The 27,247-nt window shown below is 48.6% G+C and overlaps 1 protein-coding gene across 8 annotated transcripts in view; it reads right to left on the bottom strand.

Annotated features, from left to right (window-relative positions):
• LOC105027779 (peripheral-type benzodiazepine receptor-associated protein 1) overlaps nucleotides 1-27,247 on the bottom strand; it is a 99,787-nt gene that overhangs the window by 23,307 nt on the left and 49,233 nt on the right. For all 8 annotated transcript variants that reach the window (XM_034293534.1, XM_034293536.1, XM_034293535.1 and 5 more), the window contains 14 exons: nucleotides 26,590-26,766; nucleotides 25,554-25,745; nucleotides 16,565-16,744; nucleotides 15,517-15,600; nucleotides 14,558-14,647; nucleotides 13,881-14,003; nucleotides 13,623-13,727; nucleotides 11,620-11,670; nucleotides 9,448-9,480; nucleotides 7,218-7,398; nucleotides 3,121-3,338; nucleotides 1,541-1,647; nucleotides 1,264-1,373; nucleotides 280-1,185 (listed from right to left, as the gene is read on the bottom strand). In XM_034293534.1, coding sequence (XP_034149425.1) covers nucleotides 280-1,185; nucleotides 1,264-1,373; nucleotides 1,541-1,647; nucleotides 3,121-3,338; nucleotides 7,218-7,398; nucleotides 9,448-9,480; nucleotides 11,620-11,670; nucleotides 13,623-13,727; nucleotides 13,881-14,003; nucleotides 14,558-14,647; nucleotides 15,517-15,600; nucleotides 16,565-16,744; nucleotides 25,554-25,745; nucleotides 26,590-26,766 — 2,557 coding nt within the window. The remainder of the gene's footprint in view (nucleotides 1-279; nucleotides 1,186-1,263; nucleotides 1,374-1,540; nucleotides 1,648-3,120; nucleotides 3,339-7,217; nucleotides 7,399-9,447; nucleotides 9,481-11,619; nucleotides 11,671-13,622; nucleotides 13,728-13,880; nucleotides 14,004-14,557; nucleotides 14,648-15,516; nucleotides 15,601-16,564; nucleotides 16,745-25,553; nucleotides 25,746-26,589; nucleotides 26,767-27,247) is intronic.

Genomic DNA, 27,247 nt, shown 5'->3' with positions numbered 1-27,247 from the left:
CCTCACATCTCCAGTATCTCTCCCTCACATCTCCAGTATCTCTCCCTCACATCTCCAGTATCTCTCCCTCACATCTCCAGTATCTCTCCCTCACATCTCCAGTATCTCTCCCTCACATCACCAGTAACTCTCCCTCACATCACCAGTAACTCTCCCTCACATCACCAGTAACTCTCCCTCACATCACCAGTAACTCTCCCTCACATCTCCAGTATCTCTCCCTCACATCTCCAGTATCTCTCCCTCACATCTCCAGTAACTCTCTCCGCCGTGTCGTACCGGCAGCCAGCGTGGTAAAGGTGGTGGTGGCTGTCTTGTGGTCCCGCCGCTCCGGGGGCAGCTCCCAGGGGGTCAGATGAGGCCGAGCCTCCACCCTTACAGTGTAGTGCTGGTTGGGGGTGAGGTCACTGAGGCTGAGGGAGTAACTGCTGGCCTTCACCAGCTCCACCTCCACCTCATTCAAGGACACAATGTGCACATAGTTACTGTTGCTGGGCAGCCAGGCCACGCTGGCCGAGGTGGCCGTGACCCGGTCGACCCGGAGCTCTGTCGGTGCCACGCACACGTCCCTACCCACCAGCATGGAGCAGCGCAGCTGGTCCGAAGTGCCGCGCTCCGTCAGGCTCTGCACAGACACCCGGTAGGCCTTGAGGTTGACGTCCAGCCTTTCCAGGACGGCCTTGGTCTGGGAGCCAAAGGGAACATTGAGCCGCAGCTCCTGGTCCACGTACACGTTGTAGCTCCACACGTTTCCCCAGCCGGCCGGCACCAGCGGCCCGTCCCAGCCGATGATGATGCTCTTGGCCAGCTGCTTGATGAGGGTGAGCTTGCGCGGGTAAGGCACTGTGTCCAGCCCCACCTCCAGGTCCAGGTCCAGACCGTTGGTGAGGGGGGCCGGGGAGAGGAGGGCCGGGAGGTCGGGCTCCGAGGGGGCGGGGATCTGCTCCCCTGGGTGGACCGAGACGGGACCCGGCGCCGAGGCTGCGTACGTGGGGTCGGTCCTCTCGGAGGTTCCGGGGCCCCCCGGGCGGACGCGGTGACTGACGCTGTGCAGGCTGCTGTCCAGCAGGGAATTGTGGGAGATGTCGGTGCCCTCCGGAAGGTGGGCGCTCATCATGTCGTCGTCTGAAACGCGCTCCACGAAGTTGGAGGGAACCAGCCCTCTCCGTCCGTCCATCAGCTCTCCTGCAGAAACACAGAGACAGAGTTACTTGTGTCAGTGTTTAAACTGCTATGAAACAAGCGTTACGGGAGGAGGCTCACCTTCATAGAAGCCGTCGTCATCCATTCCACCATAAACATAGATGTACTCCCCAGCAGTGAGGGGCAACTCCACCTCCGGGTTGTCATTGGGGCCATCATATGGGTTATAACTGAAAGATCAACCCAGTGGGGCAATAACGTGTTACAGAAAACACTGCATTGTTACAGGAAACATTTGTGGGAAATGGCTACCAAAAAAAACCGTCAACAAACATCCAAGATGAACCAATCACGGAAGGGATGCCACATGGGTCATCACAGGGTGACAGGCCTTTACCTGTATCTGGCGATGAACACCTGCAGCTTGGCCACTCCTCGGAGGGCTGTGTAAGGTGCCGGGGACACGTCAATGTCCAGCTCCTCCACCTCGCTGGCCGTGTCAACCTGGCGACAGTGACAGTTGACAATGAAGCCTCTGGCAGCGTGAAGGGAAGAGCGGGGCGCTAGTCATGACCAGGCCCGGCCATTCCCACCGGGATCAAATATTCATCCCTCAAAATGTATGCACTCACTGGGATGTAAGTGGCTTTGGATAAAAGCTCCCGCTAAGTGGTATGTTTTTATTGGAACCTTGAGCCGCAGGCAGGCCAAAATGGCCCCAATCCCCGGCCAGTTCCCCGGCTAGATCAATGCCTTCCGAATCGCAGCAGACCAGGGCCAAATTACAGGGGCCGTGTGCAAAGTGGATTGGGACCCCAGCCACTAACAAGCTGCTAATACAAAATGTTCTCTTTAAAAATGCGCCCTTTAATACCACACAACGTCCATGACCTGACTGCTGAAGTTTCCTTCTGGCTAATACCGCGGGAGACGGCCAATGCTAACTTTGGCCGGCTGGATGACCCTACTCCCTACTGATGCAACACGTTGTGACCAGGGCTGATGGGGTGTGATACACCTGTTGACAGAAACACACTCGCCGATGTAAGCGTAACCAAGTGAAGCTACTCGTTAGCTGTCAGGCCACCTGTCTAATCACAGGACCTGAACGATACCCAGCATGTAAACACAAGATACATGGATCATTATTTATAGCCCCCTGCCTGGGAAAAACCTTTTAAGGATAATCACTTACAACTACTACAATCTTCATAATCCACAACAGAATCCACGGCAGTGGGATTATCTCACTAAATATGAGCTTTAGGGAGCAGGCCACCCAAGCCTGGATGCATGACAGGGAATGGGGGCCGAAATGTGCTCTCCCTGTTGTTGTTTTGTGACAAAGGGATATTCAAGTAAAAGTAGAGAGCACGAGGTGTTTGTAACAGGAATCAAACAGAACTGGTATTGAACAGGAGAGGGTAGAAATGCAGGGACTAAAACATTTCAACCAAGGATTACACACCTTGACATGCTGTATGAGAGAAGACTCAACGAGCCACTCTCAACAGTCGTACTCATCATTGTGTTGTTGGTTTTAGCCTAGCAGGTGGCCGGAAAAAGTGAGTGATGTGTAGGAAAAACAGGCTAATGAAGTTTTGAACTCTGTCCTCATCTCCAGGGGGTTTGAATGAGACATGATACATGCAAGAGGTTTGATCTTGACAGATATTTCAGCTCCACCGATTGAAAACAGCATAGCAGTTACTGTCAAGGCTGCCCTATCTAGACACTTGTGTGTTGCAATTTACTGAGTCGTGTGTGTAGACGTCTGTTCGCTACCGTATGCAAGTCAAACCAAAACCGAAAGTAACATACTAAGGAAATCGGAAATCATCATCTGGCCTTCGCATGACGAAGACCAGACAAGGGCCTGACAGAAACCACAAGTCTAATTTTGAAGTTAAACTGGAAACTCTCCACACCAGAAGAACTGTGACCTAGATGACGGGAAAAGGCCCCGACCCTTCTCACCTCATGTGGCGTGGGGCTTGTCCTGCAAGGGCTGTGGTGCGGACTGGGGTGGGACTCGGCCGACTTGGGGGAGAGGTGGGTGGTGTCGGGGGCCGACCTGGGGGTGCTGGAGGACTTGGTCAGGCTGATGGAGGGCAGCTCACGGTGCTTGGTGGTGGGGGAACGGGTGAGACCCGCGGCGTGAGGGGTGGCGCCCATCCGGAGAGTAGCAGCCACGTCTGGAGTGGAGAGGGAAGACAATCACCTGACACACCTCTTTTTTTTGATTGTCGGGTTTAGACATGAGGATGGCGGAGGAGGGTGAAAGGAAATATTGGACTGTCAACCCGGAGTCCTTGCTTCTGCAAATAGAAACACCATAGCCAGAAGCTCCTTTCCTCTGTCTGTTGTGAATCAGAAACATCCAACTCCTTTCCTGTATATCTGCTGTGAGCTGCCAGTAAATATACACCACCACCAAAGACAATGTCCTTGTTTTCAAAAGAAATGCTATTTTTGTCCATTAAAATAACATCAAATTGATCATAAATAAAGTGCAGACATTGTTAATGTTGTAAATGACTTTTTGTTGCTGGAAACAGCAGATTTATTTTATGGAATATCTACATAGTCATACAGAGGCCCATTATCAGCAACCATCACTCCTGTGTTCCAATGGCACGTTGTGTTTGCTAATCCAAGTTTATCATTTTAAAATGCTAACTGATCATTCGACTCTTTTGCAATTATGTTAGCACAGCTGAAAACTGCGATTAAAAAAGCAATGAAACTGGCCTTTTTTAGACTAGTTGGGTATCTGGAGTATCAGCAATTGTGGGTCTAATAACAGGCTGAAAAACTGCCAGAAACAAAGAACTTTCTTCTGAAACTACTCAGTCTATTCTTGTTCTGAGAAATTAAGACTATTCCATGCAAGACATTTTAGAGAAACTGAAGAGCTCATATGCTGTGTACTACTCCCTTCAAAGTACAGCGCAAACAGGCTGGAGTGGGAGGCCCCAGAATAGAAACAGGAGTGGGAGGCCCCAGAATAGAAACAGGAGTGGGAGGCCCCAGAATAGAAACAGGAGTGAGAGGCCCCAGAATAGAAACAGGAGTTGGAGGCCCCAGAATAGAAACAGGAGTGGGAGGCCCCAGAATAGAAACAGGAGTGGGAGGCCCCAGAATAGAAACAGGAGTGGGAGGCCCCGGTGCACAACTGATCATGGTTAGTCTCTCCTCTGACCACTGTGGCTAGGTACTCACCACTGCTGACTGGGACCACCTCAAAAGCCTTTCCACTTCAGAGATGCTTTGACCCAGTTGTCCAGCCGTAACAATTTGGCCCTTGTCAAAGTCACTCCGTTTTTTACTCCTGGCCATTTCTCCTGCATCCAACAAGTTGACTATGAGAACTGATTGTTAACTTACCATTGACACCTTGACATGACACCTGTGAGTGGTCATACTGTTTTGGCTCATCATGACATATCTAACAAATATATACAGTGGGCAGAACAAGTATTTGATACACTGCCAATTTTGCAGGTTTTCCCACTTACAAAGCATGTAGAGGTCTGTCATTTTTATCATAGGTACTCTTCAACTGTGAGTGATGGAATCTAAAACAAAAATCCAGAAAATCACAATGTATGATTTTTAAGTAATTAATTAGCATTTTATTGCATGACATAATTATTGATACATCAGAAAAGCAGAACTTAATGTTTGGTACAGAAACCTTTGTTTGCAATTACAGAGATCATACGTTTCCTGTAGTTCTTGACCAGGTTTGCACACACTGCAGCAGGGATTTTGGCCCACTCCTCCATACAGACCTTATACGGTGCATTCGTCCTGTCCCCTTTGTAGAAAAGCATCCCCAAAGAATGATGTTTCCACCTCCATGCTTCACGGTTGGGATGGTGTTCTTGGGGTTGTACTCATCCTTCTTCTTCCTCAAAACACAGCGAGTGGAGTTTAGACCAAAAAGCTCTATTTTTGTCTCATCAGACCACATGACCTTCTCCCATTCCTCCTCTGGATCATCCAGATGGTCATTGGCAAACTTCAGACGGGCCTGGACATGCGCTGGCTTGAGCAGGGGGACCTTGCGTGTGCTGCAGGATTTTAATCCATGACGGCGTAGTGTGTTACTAATGGTTTTCTTTGAGACTGTGGTCCCAGCTCTCTTCAGGTCATTGACCAGGTCCTGCCGTGTAGTTCTGGGCTGATCCCTCACCCTCCTCATGATCATTGATGCCCCACGAGGTGAGATCTTGCATGGAGCCCCAGACCGAGGGAGATTGACCATCATCTTGAACTTCTTCCATTTTCAAATAATTGCGCCAACAGTTGTTGCCTTCTCACCAAACTGCTTGCCTATTGTCCTGTAGCCCATCCCAGCCTTGTGCAGGTCTACAATTTTATCCCTTATGTACTTACACAGCTCTCTGGTCTTGGCCATTGTGGAGAGGTTGGAGTATGTTTGATTGAGTGTGTGGACAGGTGTCTTTTATACAGGTAACGAGTTCAAACAGATGCAGTAATACAGGTAAGGAGTGGAGAACAGGAGCGCTTCTGGTCTGTGAGGTCTGTGAGACCCGGTATTTTTACTGGTTGGTAGGTGATGAAATACTTATGTCATGCAATAAAATGCTAATTAATTATAAAGAAATCATACAGTGATTTTCTGGATTTTTGTTTTAGATTCCATCTCTCACAGTTGAAGTGTACCTATGATAAAAATTACAGCCCTTTACATGCTTTGTAAGTAGGAAAACCTGCAAAATCGGCAGTGTATCAAATACTTGTTCTCCCCAAAGTATGTAAAACTATTTTATTTGACACTGTTCCCCCATATTTCTCCTCAAATAATTGCTATCTAATTTGTGATTGCGGTCTTGCTTCATCACAGCAACTGCCAATGGATTCAGGACATTCAATGCCGAAATACATGTCTTCAACTGGACCAAAATATGCTAGCAATTCTAGACCTATAGACAAACACCTCTCCTGACAATTTGCGCTTTTGCAGAGGAAAGGGAGGGGTGATAATTATGCTTACAATCAGAGCTCTAGAGACGTGGACCTCGGAGCCGAAACATTTATGCAGGGGTTCAGGTGTTATGGGAAGGATGTGAAGGTTGTGAGGGCAGGCCCTCCGTGGCTTATTGTGCCTTTCCTGTCTCCACTGGTCAGTGTGCTTAAGGTCACGACCCTGAGCACAGCAACACACATACAGAGACCACAAACTCCCCGTTGGGGACGTCTCAGTGTGCACCTGCAGCTGTTCCCGGCCTGTGCGTCTTGTGAAGGATTTCACTGGTGTCAAAGGTCATATGACAGCTCACTGCGAGACCTACAGAATCATAACCAGAGGGACTGTGGTTGTGTGCGCTGCCAACTCAGGTCAGAGGTCACTCGAACAGGAAGGTGCCCGTGCTCACGGCAGCACTGACAGTTACAGTGACCCCTGACCTATAGGAGCTGTACCCGGACAAGGTAGAAAGGAGTCAAAGGGGAGAGCGTCTCCCTCCTCCACACTCCAGGTCTCCTGATCGCCCCGAGAGGTAATACTGTCCCACCTGGACCTAGATTAGAACACAAGCAGCATCTGCCAGAGATGGAGGGACAGACAGAGGGATGGAGCGACCGATAGAGGGATGGAGCGACCGATAGAGGGATGGAGCGACCGATAGAGGGATGGAGCGACCGATAGAGGGATGGAGCGACTGATAGAAGGCATATAAACGACTCCAGTGGGGGTTTGAAGGGATACTTCTCAAAGCAGCTGTATCCAGGATTACAAAATGTGATGTTGCCACCAGGGTCTGCGTCAAAGCGAGTGGGTCACGAGGAATCCAGTTAAAACCTGATCATGTTGATTTCCAAAGTAACGCCACCCTCCACTGCATAGGGACTTACAGGTGAGCAACAGGTGAGCTGTGGGAGCCCACAGGGATAAACTGTGCCGAAGGGGATCAGGATGAGCGAGTGACACAAGACGCTGGGTTCAAGCAAAGGCCATGACGGCAATTTTTGGGATTACGGATGTCGACGGGAATTCACTCAGCGTGCATCACTGTCAGGACGGTGAAGGCGATCGCCATGGTTACCTCTCTCCCCGGCAAGGCCCACCCCATTGGTCAGATGGCAGAGGGCGGGGTTAGTGAGAAGGGCAGAGCTTGACAGGTCCAGTTTTCCGGCCTGCAGCCTGAAGGTCTCCAGCTCACGGCTGAGCAGGCCGAACTGCTCACTCTGACTGCGACATTTATCCTCCAACTCCCGCACCTTAGACTGAAGAGAGCAGAGAGAGAGAGTTAGAGGAGAGACACACACACACACACACACACACACACCACACACACGGCTAATGAAAGACCACGACCTAACGAAAGAGCATTTGTGTGGTGGCCTTTCAACCATCTGCCGTTTCGGAATTATTTCACTAGTATATGATAACCAGTAACCTTGTTCATTACAAACGTGCCGAAACACTTAAGACTCATTTCGGATCATTTCAAGAGACGACTGAGGCATGTAAAGGGGAACGTGGAGAGTAATACATATAAGGAGGTGTTGGTTTCGAGGGAGAGGTGACTAACAGACAGAATCTGAGCGCAGGGTTGTGCACGGCGCCAGACACACATGATGCTAATCGCAGTCAGAACGCTCCACAGGTTTACACCATCAGCCCAAGGCCTCTTCTCTATGAGCACAACTTCCGGCTGTGGGGGGGGTTTCCTGGAACTGACGTGACCCAAGGCGCACACCCATGCTCGCACGCACACACACACACACACACGCACGCACACGCCCCCACACACACACACAACTGCTGAAACTCTAACACGAGTCGACGTGAGTGATTACAGAGAATCTCCGACTGTATGACAGATCCTCAAAACATAATCTACAACTATAAATCAAATCCCTGTTGAGAGAGAGGCCCCACTACATCAGCAATGACTGTGAATCAGATTCATGCCGAGGGAGAAGCCCCTCCACGTCAGATATGACTGTAAATCAGATTCATGCTGAGGGAGAAGCCCCTCTACATCAGATATTACTGCCACAGAAACGATCTGAACATCTTGAGGCAAAGTACCAAGCCTGTTCTACTGCGAGCAGTTAGTGTTTAACCCAGCTGCCATTGACACCCTAAATCTAATAATGGATTCACTGTGCCTTGGCAGGTCTCTCACACACACACACACACACACACACACAAATGACCTCCGCACACATCAGTCGGTTTCAGAAGGACTCTCTGTGTCCACAAACAGATTATTTCAAATGAACACCATTACCACTAGGCCTGTTATATAACTGGCTGAAAAAAACTGTGGAGGAAGATGCTCGGTGCACGAAAAGATTGACAACTTGGCTGGGCCTCTCTCCCCTAGCCTGGGAGCTGTATGTCCCCTAGCCTGGGAGCTGTATGTCCCCTAGCCTGGGAGCTGTATGTCCCCTAGCCTGGGAGCTGTATGTCCCCTAGCCTGGGAGCTGTATGTCCCCTAGCCTGGGAGCTGTATGTCCCCTAGCCTGGGAGCTGTATGTCCCCTAGCCTGGGAGCTGTATGTCCCCGCCTCTTGGGACACATGAGCTTGGTGTGCAGTGGTCATCCAAGGATGTTATAACACGAGACTCGGCCGTAGCTAAAGAACTTCAACAGACCATACACCTCCTCGTAAAAACCAATCTCACGGAGGCCTCGCATACACATATCTCCATTTGTCCTTCACACTCAACAAAATGAGCCATCATGACAATGATTTGAAGGGGCAAGTGCTTGGGGTCTAGAGGCTTAGGGTGGGCTCGGAGGTTGGGGTGGGCTCGGCGGTTGGGGTGGGCTCGGCGGTTGGGGTGGGGGTCGTTGAATGATACCTGCATGCAGTCCAGTGTCGTCTGGGGGCCAGTGAATGGAAAACGACAAAGCACAGGAGGAAAAGAAAAGCAGTTCAGATACAAAGTCATGCTTGTGAAGCACTCGAGGAGAGGGGGAAGAAAACATGTTAATAGGTTAGGTTTCACACGGCGGGCAGGTCCTGTATGAGTATCTCACACATATAGACACAGGATCTACCAGCATACAGGATCCACTGGATTCCCTTCACACGGCCTGTTATTAGCATCTCTGTCCTGCCTCGTCTCCACATCTCACCTCCCTTCACTCTGGAGAGAGAATGGCAGGGAGGCAAACAGAGACACACTAAACCCAGCGACCTTCTTGGCCGAGAGAGAAAGAGCCAGCGAGCGAGTGCAGGATATAGACAGGCAGACAAAGGCATCAGGAGGAGGTTAATGAACAATTCCCCACAAAACGGGAGCGGAGGGGTACAGTACCAGCTCCCTCTGCAACACAAGCCGAATCAGGTCCTACAAAAGGAAGACAGAACGCTTCATTTACACAGACATCACAGAGTCACGGGTTTACACAGACATCACAGAGTCACGGGTTTACACAGACATCACAGAGTCACGGGTTTACACAGACATCACAGAGTCACGGGTTTACACAGACATCACAGAGTCACGGGTTTACACAGACAATGACAACATGCAGATTGAATAAGCCTGTCTCTACTACGGTGATCAGGAGGCCAGAGGCTCTTTCATTTGTCAGACGGTGAGTTGAGCTGAGCCAGTGATTGTTGCTATACAGTAATATTGCAAGCCATCGGGAATCCAGACCGCGATGTCCAGAAGGATTGGGATACTAAGTGGTTTACTTCCTATGGCTGAATATTCCATGAGTTTGGATTTCAAATAAAATAATCAGCAAGGTTGAAGTATAGATTTTCAGCTTTGATTTGTAGTACAGTGGGGAGAACAAGAATTTGATACACTGCTGATTTTGCAGGTTTTCCCACTTACAAAGCATGTAATTTTTATTATAGGTACACTTCAACTGTGAGAGATGGAATCTAAAAAAAAAATCCAGAAAATCACATTGTATGATTTTTTTAAATAATTAAGTCTGCAGTGTATCAAATACTTGTTCTCCCCACTGTACATTTTTTGAACATATACATTTTATTTTTGGCCATCAAAGGTACAGATTAATATAATGTCCAAACTAAGCACTTATGTTTGGGGTCATGGTCTTGCTGTAAAATGAACTGCTGTCCAGGGAGTTTGGAGGTATTTACTTGCACTTCAGCTGACAGAATTCAAATCTTCTGAATTAATTCTGCAGTCAGTGGTTGAGTCAATGAGGAGTGAGCCAGTAGCCCGACTCTGAAGCCTTTTGTGAATTAGCAGCAGTAACCTGGCCTGTAGTTTGGAGGCCATCCTGTTTTTGTGGTCGACACTTTGCAGTGCACCGTGTAGTTGTGCCTCCCGGAGACTCCCGGCACTGATCTGTCAGAGTATTATCAAGCCTTCTTTCGTTATTCACCGTAGACATGTTTCTTTGGCCTACCAGGATGTTCGCGGTTGCTGAATGCTTGCATTCTTTTTGCCGTGGCTCCAGCCGGTTCTTCACGGTAAACCCAAGGTTTACCGCGTCATGATGACTTCCTTGAGTTTTAATGTTTTCAGACAACAAAGGCAAACGTAAAGCCTAAAATCAGGACTACAGATGGACAGCCATCTGACGCCGTCACCAATGATGTGATGTAACACACCTGACTAACCAGAAACGACTGTCAAGCCAATTGTCCCAATACTGGGCGCCCTGAAAAACAGAGGCAGAGGCAATGTATACAAAGTGTTGTTCACCAATACTTTGCATTCACCCTAACTCTAACCAATACTTTGCATTCACAGTTTAAATAACAGTCATGGGACAGCATGAATACAAGGAAGGGAAATTAGCATAACTGCCATCTGTACAAAGTTCAAACTGTCATTCTTCACAGAGGCCTGTGAAATGCCAGCCAGTTAAAGAACCGGACATGTTTGTGCTATAATAACCATGTCCTCGGGCGGGTGTTTTAAATTAGCAGAGGTCTGATAATGTATTGACACTGGGTCAGCCACAAAGGGTGATCTGTAATATTCTCTTGGTTTAGGTTAGCCTGGCTTGGTGTGATGAGAGTGTGTGTGTGTCGTTGGGTTGGGTTGATGACGTTTCTGGTTGAATAATTATTGTAGTTCCATCAGGCGCGTTACTTCCTGTGTGTGTGTGTGTGTGTGTGTTTGTGTGTGTGGGGGCATGGGTGCACGTGTAACACCCTTACTGACAAAACAATCTACCCAGTCAGAGAGAGACAGACAGTGAGACAGGGAGAAAGAAGGTGCAAGGGACAGACTTTGTCTTGCTATTGTGTCTTTGTCTTGCTATTGTGTACTTTATTTCTATGGGGGCTGTCTTGTATGAACTGTCATGTGGTACACTACCAGATCTCCTTCTATGAGAGGGTCTGATAATGCAACGGCCAGAGTACTACAACATCTAGACCAGACCTCTGCCCCATTTAAATGACATCAGCACTATATAACTAAAATACATAAACCCAAAGTCTGTACTTTAACATCAGCATTACAGAACTACAACATCTAGATCAGACTCACCTCCAGCATCTGAACCACACCCTCATGCTCCCGCTTGGCGAAAAACTCAGCCTGTTAAATTAAAAAAGATTTAGTTTACAGGTATTTTAGTTCATATCTAATCTCTCTCAATTGTCCACCCACACCCTGAAACAATACATTTAGCATCTAACCGCTGCCTCCTACTGGACAAAACCTTCACTAACTAAAATGCCAGACACATTTGAAGTTGACATGAATGACAGGCTCTCAATGAGCGCTTCATGGGAAGCATTCGCAGAGTTATCAGAGTAGGCTCTCGTGTAGGAGAGAAAAGGGACTGATCCACTTAGCGTGTTATATATACCGTTGTGCTCAAAAGTTTGCATAACTTTGGAGAATTGGTAATATGGTAGTATGTACCATTTGTAAAGAGAACATGAGTGAGCAGGCAAAACACAATCAACTTTTTATTTTTTATTTTTTTACTGTAGGTTGTAACAGAATGGAACAATCATAAAACAAAACATGGCAACAAAGAATTTTGTTTACTGACCCCTGTTCAAAAGTCTGCATACCCTTAGTTCTTAATACTGTACAGGAGCTGGTCACAAAATTAGAATATCATCAAAAAGTTGATTTATTTCAGTAATTCCATTTAAAAAGTGAAACTTGTATAAGTATGCATTCATTCCACACAGACTGATATATTTCAAGTGTTCATTTCTTTTCATTTTGATGATTATAACTGAGAACTAATGAAAACCCCAAATTCAGTATCTCAGAAAATTTGAATATTGTGAAAAGGTTCAATATTGAAGACACCTGGTGCCACACTCTAATCAGCTAATTAACCCAAAACACCGCCAAAGGCCTTTAAATAGTCTCTCAGTCTAGTCCTGTAGGCAACACAATCATGGGGAAGACTGCTGACTTGACAGCTGTCCAAAAGACGACCATTGACACCTTGCACAAGGAGGGCAAGACACGAAAGGTCATAGCTACAGAGGCTGGCTGTTCACAGAGCTCTGTGTCCAAGCACATTAATAGAGAGGCGAAGGGAAGGAAAAGACGTTGTAGAAAAAAGTGTACAAGCAATAGGGATAGCAAGCAGCTCATTTTTGTTCAAGTATCATCATATTGTGCTCCTTGAAACAACCACACCGTCTTTTTCCAGAGCAGCCTGTATTTCTCCTGAGGTTACCTGTGGGTTTTTCTTTGTATCATGAACAATTCTTTTGGTACTGACTGGGATTTGCAAGGCTTTGGATATCTTTTTAAATCCTTTTCCATCTTTATAAAGTTCCATTACCTTATTATGCAGGTCTTTTGACAGTTCTTTTCTACTTCACATGGCTCAGTATCCAGCCTGATCAGTGCATCCACGTGAGAGCTAACAAACTCCTTGACTATTTATACACAGACACTAATTGAACTTTAAAAAGCCACAGGTGTGGGAGATTCACCTTTAATTGACATTTTCACCTGTGTCACCTTGTGTGTCTGTAACAAGGCCACACATTCAAGGGTATGTAAACTTTTGATCAGGGCCATTTGGGTGATTTCTGTTATTTTTATGATTTAAAAAGGATTTCTGACAGGGTATGCAAACTTATGAGCACAACTGCAAATAGCATATGCCGTTTGGCAGACGCGCTAATTAAAACCAACCAAGTCGTGCTTGAATGTATTTCACGTACAGTACAAGGCCCCAGGACCTGAACCCATTATCCACAAACCCCCTGAACCCATTACCCAGCCGAAGCCCGGGGGCTGAACCCATTACCCAGCCGAAGCCCGGGGGCTGGACCCATTACCCAGCCGAAGCCCGGGGGCTGGACCCATTACCCAGCCGAAGCCCGGGGGCTGGACCCATTACCCAGCCGAAGCCCGGGGGCTGGACCCATTACCCAGCCGAAGCCCGGGGGCTGGACCCATTACCCAGCCGAAGCCCGGGGGCTGGACCCATTACCCAGCCGAAGCCCCGGGGCTGGACCCATTACCCAGCCGAAGCCCCGGGGCAGCGCGTGGTGTTGTGGACTCACCCGCTGCAGACGTTTGATCTCGTCCTGTTTGAACTTGAGGATAGCCAGGGCCTGCTCATGTTCTAATTCCAGCTGCTGCCTGCGCTCGGCGACCTCTCGCATATGCTGCGGATGAAGAAGAGACGCACTTTAGACAGGAGTCACAGGGACGGTTACTACCAAGCCCGGCTTGTCTACACAGAATTCACAAACACATTATACTGGTGACACAGCTATTGGACGCCAACAGTGGAACCCTGGGAGAAAACAAGACAGTACCTTTAGGACCTGCTCTAGGTTCTCCAGTTTGGCACGGAGTCTCTGGTTCTCCTCGAGAACTGAATCACGTTGAGCGGTCACTTCAGAGAGGTCTTCCCTCAGCTCCTCATTCTCAACCCGGGCCTGAGAGGTGCACAGAGATAAAGACAAAGTAAGAGACAGCCAGGGACTGGAAGGAAGACATATTACAGCTATAGGACCCTAACTGAAGGACCCTAACTGAAGGACCCTAACTGAAGGACCCTAACTGAAGAACCCTAACAAAAATAGCAGAGAGGTTTTAAAGAATCACTGTTGGATGAGTCACAGAATGAGACCGGAATCAGCATGAAATCTAGACAAGATTCCTGGAAAACAGGAAGTGATAATCTCCAGAATGTTTGCAACCCTACCAGTAACAGAGATCACAGCTTAGGGTTCATATTATCATTAATTCCACCATCAAAACAACTCTATGCCCAAGATGGAATCATAATATAGAATACAACTGAGTGGAGCAGACCAAGACTGTCCAACCCTGTTTATGGAAAGCTTCCCTCCCTGTAGGTTTTCAATCCAACCCCACTGTAACTAACCTGATTCACTTTAACAACCAGATCATTATAACAACTAGATTAGGGGCTCGAGGAAGGCAACTTTCCAGGAACACGTGCCAAATCACCGGAACAGAGACTGACCTGGTCGAGCAGCTGTGCCTTCCTCCTGAGGAGATCCGCCTCCTCCTCTAGTTGCTCATTTTTGCTCCGCTCATCCTCAAGCTGGCTCTCCTGTCACAACCGAAACAACCAGAACAAGAGGACGAGGGTTAATACTATTCCATTCATCCCATTACAGTGGGATTTACTGGTCAGAGCCCTCCGAGAGCACAGGAATACAGTGGTTAACGGGCATGAGGGGTACAGCGGTTAATGGGCATATGAGGGGTACAGGGGTACAGCTGTTAACGGACATGTAAAGGGTACAGTGGTTAACGGGCATGTGAGGGGTACTGGGGTACAGTGGTTAACAGGCATGTGACGGGTACTGGGGTACAGTGGTTAACAGGCATGTGACGGGTACTGGGGTACAGTGGTTAACAGGCATGTGACGGGTACTGGGGTACAGTGGTTAACAGGCATGTGACGGGTACTGGGGTACAGGGGTTAACAGGCATGTGACGGGTACTGGGGTACAGTGGTTAACAGGCATGTGAAGGGTACAGTGGTTAACAGGCATGTGACGGGTACTGGGGTACAGTGATTAACGGGCATGTGAAGGGGTACAGGGTACAGTGGTTAACGGGCATGTGACGGGTACTGGGGTACAGTGGTTAACGGGCATGTGACGGGTACTGGGGTACAGTGGTTAACAGGCATGTGACGGGTACTGGGGTACAGTGGTTAACAGGCATGTGAAGGGTACAGTGGTTAACAGGCATGTGACGGGTACTGGGGTACAGTGGTTAACAGGCATGTGACGGGTACTGGGGTACAGTGGTTAACGGGCATGTGAAGGGGTACAGGGTACAGTGGTTAACAGGCATGTGACGGGTACTGGGGTACAGTGGTTAACGGGCATGTGAAGGGGTACAGGGTACAGTGGTTAACGGGCATGTGAGGGGTACAGGGGTACAATGTGGCCCTGTTGATTCCCTTACCAAATCCAGGCATCTCTTCTGTCTCTTCCTTACTTCATGCTCAAGGTTTTCACATTCTTTTCTCTTCTTACTCAGCTCACGTTCCTGAAATGAGAAAAGCGCTAAAAATGTTACAGCAACTTGACATTAACAACGTACATACAGTACCAGCCAAGATGTATTTGTTGCTCATTCATAAAGTAAATCGGTCTTCTCAGAAGCACACTGTTCAGTGTGAAACCAGCCCGACCCCCATCAGTGACAACGTCCTCTCCCGGGTGTGGGAAGCCAAAGCAAATCATTATAACCATTTAGTGATTACCAACACATGTTTGCACGAATCACAATCAATCTGTTCAGGTTCCCAAATACAGAAAAATTAAGTCCTTAATTTTCATATTGACCTCTGACATGGTAACAACGAGGTATTACCAAGCTTAGCACTCTTTAATTATCCTAAATGGAGCTTACATGCAGCAGATTCAGTCAGGCCCCCCGCCTCCCAGAAGCCGGCAGAGAAATCAGCTTATTTCGGCATCCACTGACACACAGCCCAATAATCAACACATTATCATGAATAAGTTGGGACCGTTATGAGAGCTGTGGTGTAGGGGGAGTGGGAGGGACTTGGCTAATTGACTGACGGGATGCAACAGCTCAGGGGTGGGGGGGGGGGGGGTATGGGCCCGTGCTCGGCAGTTACAACACCCCTAGAGCATAAGTGATAGACCAGCGGCCTGACTGAGTCCCAGTCTGTGAGAACAAACCACATGTCAGCGATTGATTCCACCGCTTATTGGTTTTATCTGAATACATTAAAAAAACAAGCCACTATTACATCAATCCCAATCCTGACATGAATTATGAAAAACCTGAGCTTGAGCCAGCTATCAATAATCACAAGCAGTCCTGCTGACTACATGTCAATATCATTACACTAGTCCAGTAAGTTATGCCCCAGCCGTCGTCTCCAACGAGTTGTGTGTGTTCATGTGTCACGTGTTCGTGTGTCACATGTCTGTGTGTCACGTGTCTGTGTGTCACGTGTCTGGATCAATACATCACTCACCAGTAACTGTATCCGCTGCTCTTCTGTGTGTAGTTCCTGGTGGGAGGGGCAAGGGGTGGGGGTGGGGCAGAGGCCCGGCGGGGGCGGTGTTACTTGCGGACCCAACTCCTCCTCTCTGGGAGTGTCCTCACACCTGGCTGGAGCCTCATCTAATGCCACACATGGGGTCTCTGCTGCAACCTGCCAGGCGCACAGACAAGGAAGTTCATAATTGATAAGGAAGCCTCACCTGACAGGCCTTCAGATTAAGTAGGCTAAAGCATGGGGTAAGGCAGGGCCAGACCTTGACTGCTGGAGTATTACATAAAACAGATTAAAGTGAGACTACAGATAATGAAACACAGACCAACCCGACCAGGGCAGGGCAACCGACCAGGGCAGCCACGGACCCCAACTGACCAGACAGAATGCCCGGGGTGCAAAGCCCTTCGCTGAAAGCTAAGAGCTGTGACTAAACAACCACCAATGTCCCCAATGGCCCAACTGAAGAGAGTTTCGGCTAATTGGATGTGAGCCTCATCACCCCGATACAGAGAGCTACGTCAAACAAAGGGGCTGAACAAGAACACAGGTATTATCACCCAGGTGGCTCAAAGCTACGACTCCTGGGACACTCACCTAATCCACAGGGAATCCCTAAAGCTTTACGGCGACTCCCAAACCAACGCTAGCAGAGAGGAAGCTACCCACCCCCTCAAAACTGGATGTGACCCTTAACTAACCTTCTCTCTGCATTTTAAATCGATATTCCTTTCCTGCTCAAGATCAGCTGGAAAGGAATATTTTAGGACTTTGCCGATAGTAGAAATGTACTTACTATGATTTGAGTGGCCATCCTAACTAGCTTTAAAATGAACAAACCAACTGTCAGTCATTTCGGATAGCAGTGTCGGCTAACTGACTAAAATGTGTCAATTCGTTCATTATGAGAAAGGAAAATATTGTCACCAGGGCAGCTTTATGAACCCAGGACCTGAAGTCCAAGGCTGAAGGGGTGGCTGAAGAGGATCTGGAGCCGGGTGACATTGGTGTCATCTCCTTGTCGGCCCGGCTTCAGCGTGTTAAACGTCGGGAATCAGGAGTCTAATTTTAGACCCACACCAACTAATCTACCGCCTTGAAAGTGGGTTAGTGCAGGCAAGGCTGTGACCACTGTAACAGGATCTAACTAAACACCTGCCAGCAACACGTAGGCAGAACCCTGCATCTGAACTGACCGCTAACATCTCTGCTACCAAAGTGCTGCTAGTTCCTTCCTATCTGAGACCCTACCTCCTGCATGCTCTGGCATCACACACCAGACAACACAATTCTATGTAGGAGAAAAGCACATTAACTATTAACGGAGATCTTTTCATGGAGCACTGGGATTGGAATTCAAGAGCAGAACGGTAGAATGAACTAGCATCTGGTCAGCCAAGGCAGTCCTTAGTTCCAGGTTCAAGAGGGTGTGAATATGTCCATTGAGTTCAGAAGGGCACCAAGAGGCCGGCCCATAACAGTGAGGTCCAGAGGTCAACGCCAAATGTTATCGTAGTTCAGGCCGTTGTAATGCAATTCACAAGACGGCCCACACGGCATTCTGGGCCAGTTGCGGGGGTTTCATGGCACAAGCAGGTAGCTCTACCAAAACCTCTTTGAAGCGGTCCACTAAAGAAATGACGTGTGTCCGAAAATAACCAGCTGCACCGCCTTCCCTGTGAGCAAAGGCTGTACAGGTGTATTTAAACCTGGACCTCCAAGCCAGTTACAATAATTTCTTTCATTGCAAACCACTGACCCACCTGGTGGGTGCAATTAAGGAGGACAAACCGACAGGATGCGAAATTCATAGTGTAAGAGTTGAATACCCCTGCTCTACAACACTGACCTGCTTGAGCGAGACCCTCCCCATTGTCTGCAGAGAAGGACAAGCTGTGGTCTAGGATCATGCCAGGTTTCTCAGACCGCTCCACATATTAACACAATGCACACCTTGTACACAGTAGAGAACAAACACCTGCATGTGAACCATCCAAACTATCAATGCGACAGTCTACTAACTGGCTGTATATACTATTTTTAAGGTCATATATTCTAAATTGCTTATTTTTGCAACATGAATATGTTTTGTACATTCCAGTAGAGGCAATTTGTCACTCTGTCCAGCGTTGTCGTGACTCCATGCCGACATTGAAGCCAGCGTTGTCGTGACTCATTGAAGCCAGTGTTGTCGTGACTCATTGAAGCCAGCGTTGTTGTGACTCATTGAAGCCAGCGTTGTTGTGACTCCATGCCGACATTGAAGCCAGCGTTGTCGTGACTCCATGCCGTCATTAAAACCAGCGTTGTCGTGACTCCATGCCGACATTAAAGCCAGCGTTGTCGTGACTCCATGCCGTCATTGAAGCCAGCGTTGTCGTGACTCCAATGCCGACATTGAAGCCAGCGTTGTCGTGACTCATTGAAGCCAGCGTTGTCGTGACTCATTGAAGCCAGCATTGTCCTGACTCATTGAAGCCAGCGTTGTCCTGACTCATTGAAGCCAGCGTTGTCCTGACTCATTGAAGCCAGCGTTGTCCTGACTCATTGAAGCCAGCGTTGTCCTGACTCCATGCCGACATTGAAGCCAGCGTTGTCCTGACTCCATGCCGACATTGAAGCCAGCGTTGTCCTGACTCCATGCCGACATTGAAGCCAGCGTTGTCCTGACTCATTGAAGCCAGCGTTGTCCTGACTCATTGAAGCCAGCGTTGTCGTGACTCATTGAAGCCAGCGTTGTCCTGACTCATTGAAGCCAGCGTTGTCCTGACTCATTGAAGCCAGCGTTGTCATGACTCATTGAAGCCAGCGTTGTCCTGACTCATTGAAGCCAGCGTTGTCCTGACTCATTGAAGCCAGCGTTGTCCTGACTCATTGAAGCCAGCGTTGTCCTGACTCCATGCCGACATTGAAGCCAGCGTTGTCCTGACTCCATGCCGACATTGAAGCCAGCGTTGTCCTGACTCCATGCCGACATTGAAGCCAGCGTTGTCCTGACTCCATGCCGACATTGAAGCCAGCGTTGTCCTGACTCCATGCCGACATTGAAGCCAGCGTTGTCCTGACTCCATGCCGACATTGAAGCCAGCGTTGTCCTGACTCCATGCCGACATTGAAGCCAGCGTTGTCCTGACTCCATGCCGACATTGAAGCCAGCGTTGTCCTGAATCCATGCCGACATTGAAGCCAGCGTTGTCGTGACTCCATGCCGACATTGAAGCCAGCGTTGTCGTGACTCCATGCCGACATTAAAGCCAGCGTTGTCGTGACTCCATGCCATCATTGAAGCCAGCGTTTTCCTGACTCCATGCCGTCATTGAAGCCAGCATTGTCGTGACTCCATGCCGTCATTGAAGCCAGCGTTGTCGTGACTCATTGAAGCCAGCGTTGTCGTGACTCATTTAAGCCAGCGTTGTCGTGACTCATTTAAGCCAGCGTTGTCGTGACTCATTGAAGCCAGCGTTGTCCTGACTCATTGAAGCCAGCGTTGTCCTGACTCCATGCCGACATTGAAGCCAGCGTTGTCGTGACTCCATGCCGACATTGAAGCCAGCGTTGTCCTGACTCCATGCCGTCATTGAAGCCAGCGTTGTCGTGACTCATTGAAGCCAGCGTTGTCGTGACTCATTTAAGCCAGCGTTGTCGTGACTCATTTAAGCCAGCGTTGTCGTGACTCATTGAAGCCAGCGTTGTCCTGACTCCATGCCGACATTGAAGCCAGCGTTGTCCTGACTCCATCCCGACATTGAAGCCAGCGTTGTCCTGACTCATTGAAGCCAGCGTTGTCGTGACTCATTGAAGCCAGCGTTGTCGTGACTCATTGAAGCCAGCGTTGTCGTGACTCATTGAAGCCAGCGTTGTCGTGACTCATTGAAGCCAGCGTTGTCGTGACTCATTGAAGCCAGCGTTGTCGTGACTCATTGAAGCCAGCGTTGTCGTGACTCATTGAAGCCAGCGTTGTCGTGACTCCATGCCAGCGTTGTCGTGACTCCATGCCAACTTTGAACCATCCTAAAGACAGGGTCTACCCTGAAATATGCCGATTTGGCACAAATATGCGCTTTTATGGGACTGTTCTTGGACCACTCATAAAGTACGCCTTTTCACATTGTTGGGCCGAGCCAAACTATACTGCTCAATCAATATACGGACCCACAGTGTTTTCTTCTCACATACTCCTCCCTGCATACTCCTACCAGCACTGTTTCCGGCCACTGTGTCCATGTGTGTGACTGTGCCAGTGCCAAGAAGATCTGTAGTGCAAAATGGACTTCCGACAGCCGCGGCCAACAAGGCTACTGTAACTTATATATTAAAGTGCAGATGGTGATGCGTTTAGTTCCCACTAGTCAGAAGAACCTCAACACCACATATACTTCCCTGTATTCAGTCAGAAGAACCTCAACACCACAGATGCGTCCCTGCATTCAGTCAGAAGAACCTCAACACCACAGATATGTCCCTGCATTCAGTCAGAAAAACCTCAATACCACAGATATGTCCCTGCATTCAGTCAGAAAAACCTCAACACCACAGATATGTCCCTGCATTCAGTCAGAAGAACCTCAACAACACAGATGCGTCCCTGCATTCAGTTAGAAGGACGTCGCCAAGTAGAGTAGGTGAAATTGTTTACTAGCGTTACCGCAATTACTGGACAGGCAACAGCTGTTCCTGTAGACGCAGAGTCATTGCGCATTAACGGTAGTCAGCGTCGGCTGTGCAAACTTCCGCTACCTTCCTACATGCTGGTGTCCATGAGTTCATCCAACTGACACGTCACTGGGAAAATTAGATATGAGATGCATTTAGAAGACGTTTGTTGGTAGGAAGCTATAATAAAATGATTGTCCTCTGATTGATTCATTCATTCCTATTGAACACGTGAAGAAGGAGTAGGTGAACCTGTCCATGGAACTGAGCAGTTCCTGCAGAAAATGACCCTACAGAATTCAAAACACCTCGTCCTCCAGGTAAGTAAAAAAAAAAAAAAAAGAGGCTATCAAAAGTATTTCCTTCCACATCCCTTGGCAACAAAATACTGAGAAATCCTGGAAGAACACCCGCTGGAGTCTGCAAGAGACCTGGGAGAGGATTCATCTTGCAGCAGGATAAAGACCTCATACATAGAGCCAAAGCCACATTGGGGAATAGTTACAGGGTCAGGAGAGGGGATGAATGAGCCAATTAGAAGTTGGGGATGATTAGGTGGCCCATTTGGTTATAAGGGCCAGATCAGTAATTTAACATCCCTATTCTTACACAAGTACCATGATGTTTGTGACTACAGTCGTGCACCCATTTAACAACCCATCCAAGACAGCACCCTGTGCAGGGCAATGTCCCCTTCACGGCCATGGGGCAGTGGGATTTTCCATTTAGACCAGAAGGAATAGTGCTGTCTACCGGCATACAATAGCAGTTCCAGCAGTATCCAGTGTCCTATCCAGGGGCAGACCAGGACTGCTCCAGAGGCAAACCAGCAGGGAAACACAGTGCTGCTGGTACAGCCTGCCACCCAATGGAACAACAGACAATCCCTAGCTAAACAGAGGACCTGTACATAACATTCAAGGCCTGATTCAATCACACCCTACAATCACACCCTACAATTAGCCGGGTGTAGGGTTGCATGTCCATGCTTACTGAACATAATAATAAACCGGTGTTATACACCAGGTCCAGTATAGTAAACCAGGTCCAGTATAGTAAACCAGGTCCAGTATAACACACCAGGTCCCGTATAACACACCAGGTCCAGTATAACACACCAGGTCCAGTATAACACACCAGGTCCAGTATAGTAAACCAGGTCCAGTAAAGTAAACCAGGTCCAGTAAAGTAAACCAGGTCCAGTATAACACACCAGGTCCCGTATAACACACCAGGTCCAGTATAACACACCAGGTCCCGTATAACACACCAGGTCCCGTATAACACACCAGGTCCCGTATAACACACCAGGTCCAGTATAACACACCAGGTCCAGTATAACACACCAGGTCCCGTATAGTAAACCAGGTCCAGGAAAGTAAACCAGGTCCAGGAAAGTAAACCAGGTCCAGGAAAGTAAACCAGGTCCATGGTCACTGAAGCACATACTGTCAGGCAGGTGTGATAGACTCTGGTCCTGGAAGTTCAAAAGGACTTCATCCCCTCCTTCTATCCAACAACTGAGACCAGGGACCCCAGAAGGGCCAGAAGAGTCCTAGCCAGTAGAACCAACACCAGAAGATTCCGTCCTCCAGGATAGGAGTTGCATTGCCCTTCCTTACATCCTATATCTAGCCTGATAAAGGTCAAGTAGAAAAATGACAGAGCACCATAAGGGTGGTCTGCCTACAGCAGCAGTGTTACAGCCCATTGGGTCGTGAGCAGAGCCTTGGGCCGGGACAGGATGCCATAAGCACATTGCTGTAATCCCTGCGGAGGACTACTGAAACGGGTAACTGGATCACTTCTTTTAAAAGCACCTTAATGGATTGGCCTGGCTGCTGGTGGGGTTTTTCGGTTTTAATACAGCCAAATATCTTCGTCATCATCACCAATGCCGCACAGTGATTTGTCTCAATCACAAATGATACGTTGCTAGTTGCTGTCTTAAGGTCCCACATCTGGGATCCGAAATCTCTGGCAGTTGGAAGATAGGTTTTGATGACAGCCCCCCCCCCCCGTGACAACACTGGCAGTACAGCAAACAGGGGGTGGGGGTGCTACGATGCAGGATTTAGTGAAATGCATATTGAAACCCAGCAGCTATATAAGGTCTGCAAGAGAAATCCACTTAGTTGGGACTCATCATGTGCAATAATATCACGGAGAACCTGCGTAACGACTGGTGGAGCGTTCGAGCTTGTTTCAACACGCCTGGATAAATTAAACCTCAACTGCGCTGCGCTCCGACAGTTATTCTGCAACAGCTACACCGCTCAGACGCTCTCCTGGAAGTGTCGTGTAAAGTGAGACCGTAGTCGTACACCTGGGGAGCTGATGGGACCTCTACAGCCCAACCGAATATAACTTACCCCTCTCCGGCGATCTGTGGTAACGTCAAGGCTATTCCCGGCCCCCAATTGTCCAGAGCAGGGTGAGGTGGACGCGCAGCTAGGAATATTCTTCAGTGGGCTGCAGTGTTAACGTTATCTGCCATCCAGAACCCTCTCAGTGCTGCCACGGCAACAGAGAGGATTACTGGGCTATACCATTCTGTTGTCAGAGAGGGGGAGATTAAAAGGGGACAGCCACACAACCTGGCCCCTTTCTGTGGCGTGCATGCACCGCAGGTTGTGTCCCACAAAAATGACAGATTACCACAAGCGTTCTCATCCAAGTGACTTTAAGAAACTCTGTTGTCATTCACGAGTGAATAGGACCACGCACGTTCTAACATGAACTAAACTGTCTTAAGAGGTTTCTTAATTCATTATTAGATAGCTTTTTTTTTTTTTTTTTTTGGAATAAAGCCTTTAAGAGCAAAGTGATGATATCATGACATGGTTTATCCTGCTGTCTCAACTGGGTGAGAGGGCAGTGAGGGAGAGAACAACATTTCAAGGAACTCTCCAGGCATCAGTGTTGAAAGAAGAGTTGTGACGAGAGCATATTCTGTTTCAATGCTATTTGTTAGACTTTAATTAATTTGATTCTGCTCATCGTATCTGTACCTGCTTTGGCAATGTAAACGTCTGTTTCACATGCCAATAAATTGGAATGTAATTGGGAGAGAGAGTTTGAGAGAGATAGTCAGAGAGAGAGAGAGAGAGGGAGAGAGGGAGAGAGAGAGAGGGGGAGAGAGAGAGTTTGAGAGAGATAGTCAGAGAGAGATAGTCAGAGAGAGAGAGAGAGCGAGAGGGAGAGAGAGAGAGATAGTCAGAGAGAGAGAGAGAGAGAGAGGGGGGGGGGGGGGAAGCAAAGAGAGTAAGAGAGGGAAAGCGAGGCAGGGAGAGTTAAAGAAAGAGGGGAGAAGAGTTAGAGAGAGAAGGAGCGAGAAGGAGAGGAGGGTTAGTGTGCATGTAACATGTGTCTCCTGACCAGGCCTGAGTTCAAGACAGGGAATCATCTCATGTCCCCGGACAGTCAGTCAGATTACAGCAGCAACGGCTATTATGCAACGCCTCTCACAGCAGCCACGCCAAAGTAAACATACCTAAGCCCAGAAAAACCCCGGCACACAAAATTCCACATTAACAAACGCACGGCAAATAATCCCGCCATCCTGGGACGGCCTCGGGGCCAGCGGAAAAGCAGCGCGCCTTCGCTCCCAACGGCCCGTCGCTCCACCCCGCTGGGCGGAAACACGTGAGCCGGTCCGTGTCAGGCAGACGGCCTCGGCCTAATCTCCAACGGCCTCAGGAGCGCCACTGCCCTGTCCAGCCTGCGGCACGACCACGGACGGCCGGACTTCGTTTCAAACCCACACAGCTGGACGGAGTGTGGCAGAATGTATGTGGTGTTTTGGAGTTAAATGGCAGTTAGATGCACTGTGGGCATTTCTGGGTCAATGGGGCACGGCGTGGGAGCCTCCCTCTGACGTTGGCAATAAACAATAACACGGTATGTCTCACCCTTGACTTCCCTTCCTGAATGAGAACCGAATGGTATTAGTTAGTCCAGGATGGTTCAGGGTGGGGTGGATAGCACTGCGAGAATCTAATGCAGGTATGAGGGGACTACAAGTCAATAGAAACTGATAAACGGACAGGTAAGAAAGTTTAAAATGGGCAATATCTCAGGCACTACGAACAATTTTGCTGACAAAAAGAATTGAAACATTAACTTAAAACATTAACTTTAGATGCCTTCTGGCAATTTATGCTTGTATTTATGATAGTAGTGCAGTAAATATATCACATTCTGTAATAGGTTTCTATGCCTCGACGTGACGCAGTGCTCTTTACCATCAACAGGGGGCAGTGTTAGAGCAGGGCATTACAGCCTATGACAGAGGAAAACACATTCCTGTCGTTACCTTCTCTGCTCCTTCTTCTTTTGGTGAGCTGGGCTCATCGTGGCCGTTGTGCTCCCCACAGGAGGTATCCTTAGAGGAGGTGACCTGCCTGGAGGACGAGATTGACAGCTGCCTCTGAAGCCTTAGCACCTCCTTCTGGGACTCCTTCAGCAGCCTCTGGAACTCCAGCGTGCCAGAAGGAAGCAGGGAGTCCTGGAAGACAGAGGTCAAAGGGCATTCTGGGGTCACAGGGAAACGCTCCCTTCGCAGCGCTCAAGGACACGGGCTAGAGAGACATGTCTGCCCCCTGCATTATGAAGTGGGTGGACGTCTCTCTCAAACGTCTTATGTCAGAGCAATGTGTCCATCTCTGGTCAGGGGACACCCGCAGGCTAACAGAGTGCTGCTGGCTGACACTCAGCACCACCACCGTCAAATCAACTCACAGCTCATCCTGGGATTCCCTCAGCACTAATACTCAAAGCAGATGTTCACATCTTAAAGACACCCTCTTAGTAACCGAGAGGAGTCATTCAAAAACAGACCCACCCCCCTTCGCCAGGATATCCGAGTCACTAATTCGGGTGTACAGGGCTGTTCCAGTGCAGTTCCCAACAAGACCAGTAGAGGGCAAACCTGAGGCAAAAAGGTCATTTGATGAGATGGAACTGCCAACAATGGATGACACCGAGAGCCTTTAGTGGGCAGACTGCTAGCGCCAGATAATAGCTTATAATTAAAATGTTCTGTGTGCTTGTGGATCAGATTGGCCCGGTGGTGGAGCAGAATATCTCACCGTGATAACTTGAGGAGTAGGTTGTTATGGAAAGACAGTGGCTGAATTGAGTGTAGAAGTACTAGAATGGGTGTTCTGGTTACATTCCTTTGGTTTAGTCATGTTCATTAGGACCCCTTCCAGCTATTGCATGTGGGCCAGCTTCCTGCTCTTTATGTTCTTGGGTAGAAGTAGAGTAACTAGAATGGGTATTTCCATTATATTGTGATGATTTAGAAGTAGAATTACTAGAAGGTGTTATATTGGCTAGGTGCTGGTTACCTTGGCTGTGCCCCGCCGAGCCTCCAGCTGCCAGCACTCTTGCTGCAGGGCTGCGATCTCCTTGTCCTTGGAGAGGAGCGTGTCGGCGTGCTGCGCCAGGTCGCGGGCTCGCTGACGGGCGAACGCCCGCTTGTACTGCTCCACCGCCCCCGGCCGCAGCGGAGCCGGGGCGTTCACCTAGACAGAGGGCCGAGTTAGAAATATCCTCCGTGGTGGGTCTTGTTCCGGGGCCATGCGCAGTCAACTCTGACCTCTCTCTGTACCCTTTGACCCCGTCAGAAATCACAAATCATTCAAGGCATTTAATTCACTTTCCCACCTACATTTTGTCCGTATAATGTCATTTAGCGGAAGCTTCGATTCAGAGTGTCTAACTGTACCTTCCATTTATAACACTGTAGTCAGCCTGTCAAACTGTGAAGTCAAATACAACTGTATAAATACATTATCTGGCACTCCTAAAGGTCCCTGTCATTTTTCATTGACATCTGAGGCTTTATTTATTTGTATTGATTGCGCCGTACCGATCTACGGCTGAGGGGACGGGAGAATTAAATCTAAGAGAGACCAAGAGGGAGGGAGAAAGAGAGAGACAGGGAGGGAGAAAGAGAGAGACAGGGAGGGAGAAAGAGAGAGACAGGGAGGGAGAAAGAGAGAG

The sequence above is a fragment of the Esox lucius genome, chromosome 7 (genome assembly GCF_011004845.1).
Source record: "Esox lucius isolate fEsoLuc1 chromosome 7, fEsoLuc1.pri, whole genome shotgun sequence".
NCBI lineage: Eukaryota > Metazoa > Chordata > Actinopteri > Esociformes > Esocidae > Esox > Esox lucius.
The sequence above is the reverse complement of the archived record's forward strand: the minus strand, read 5'-3'. Positions and strand labels throughout refer to the sequence as shown.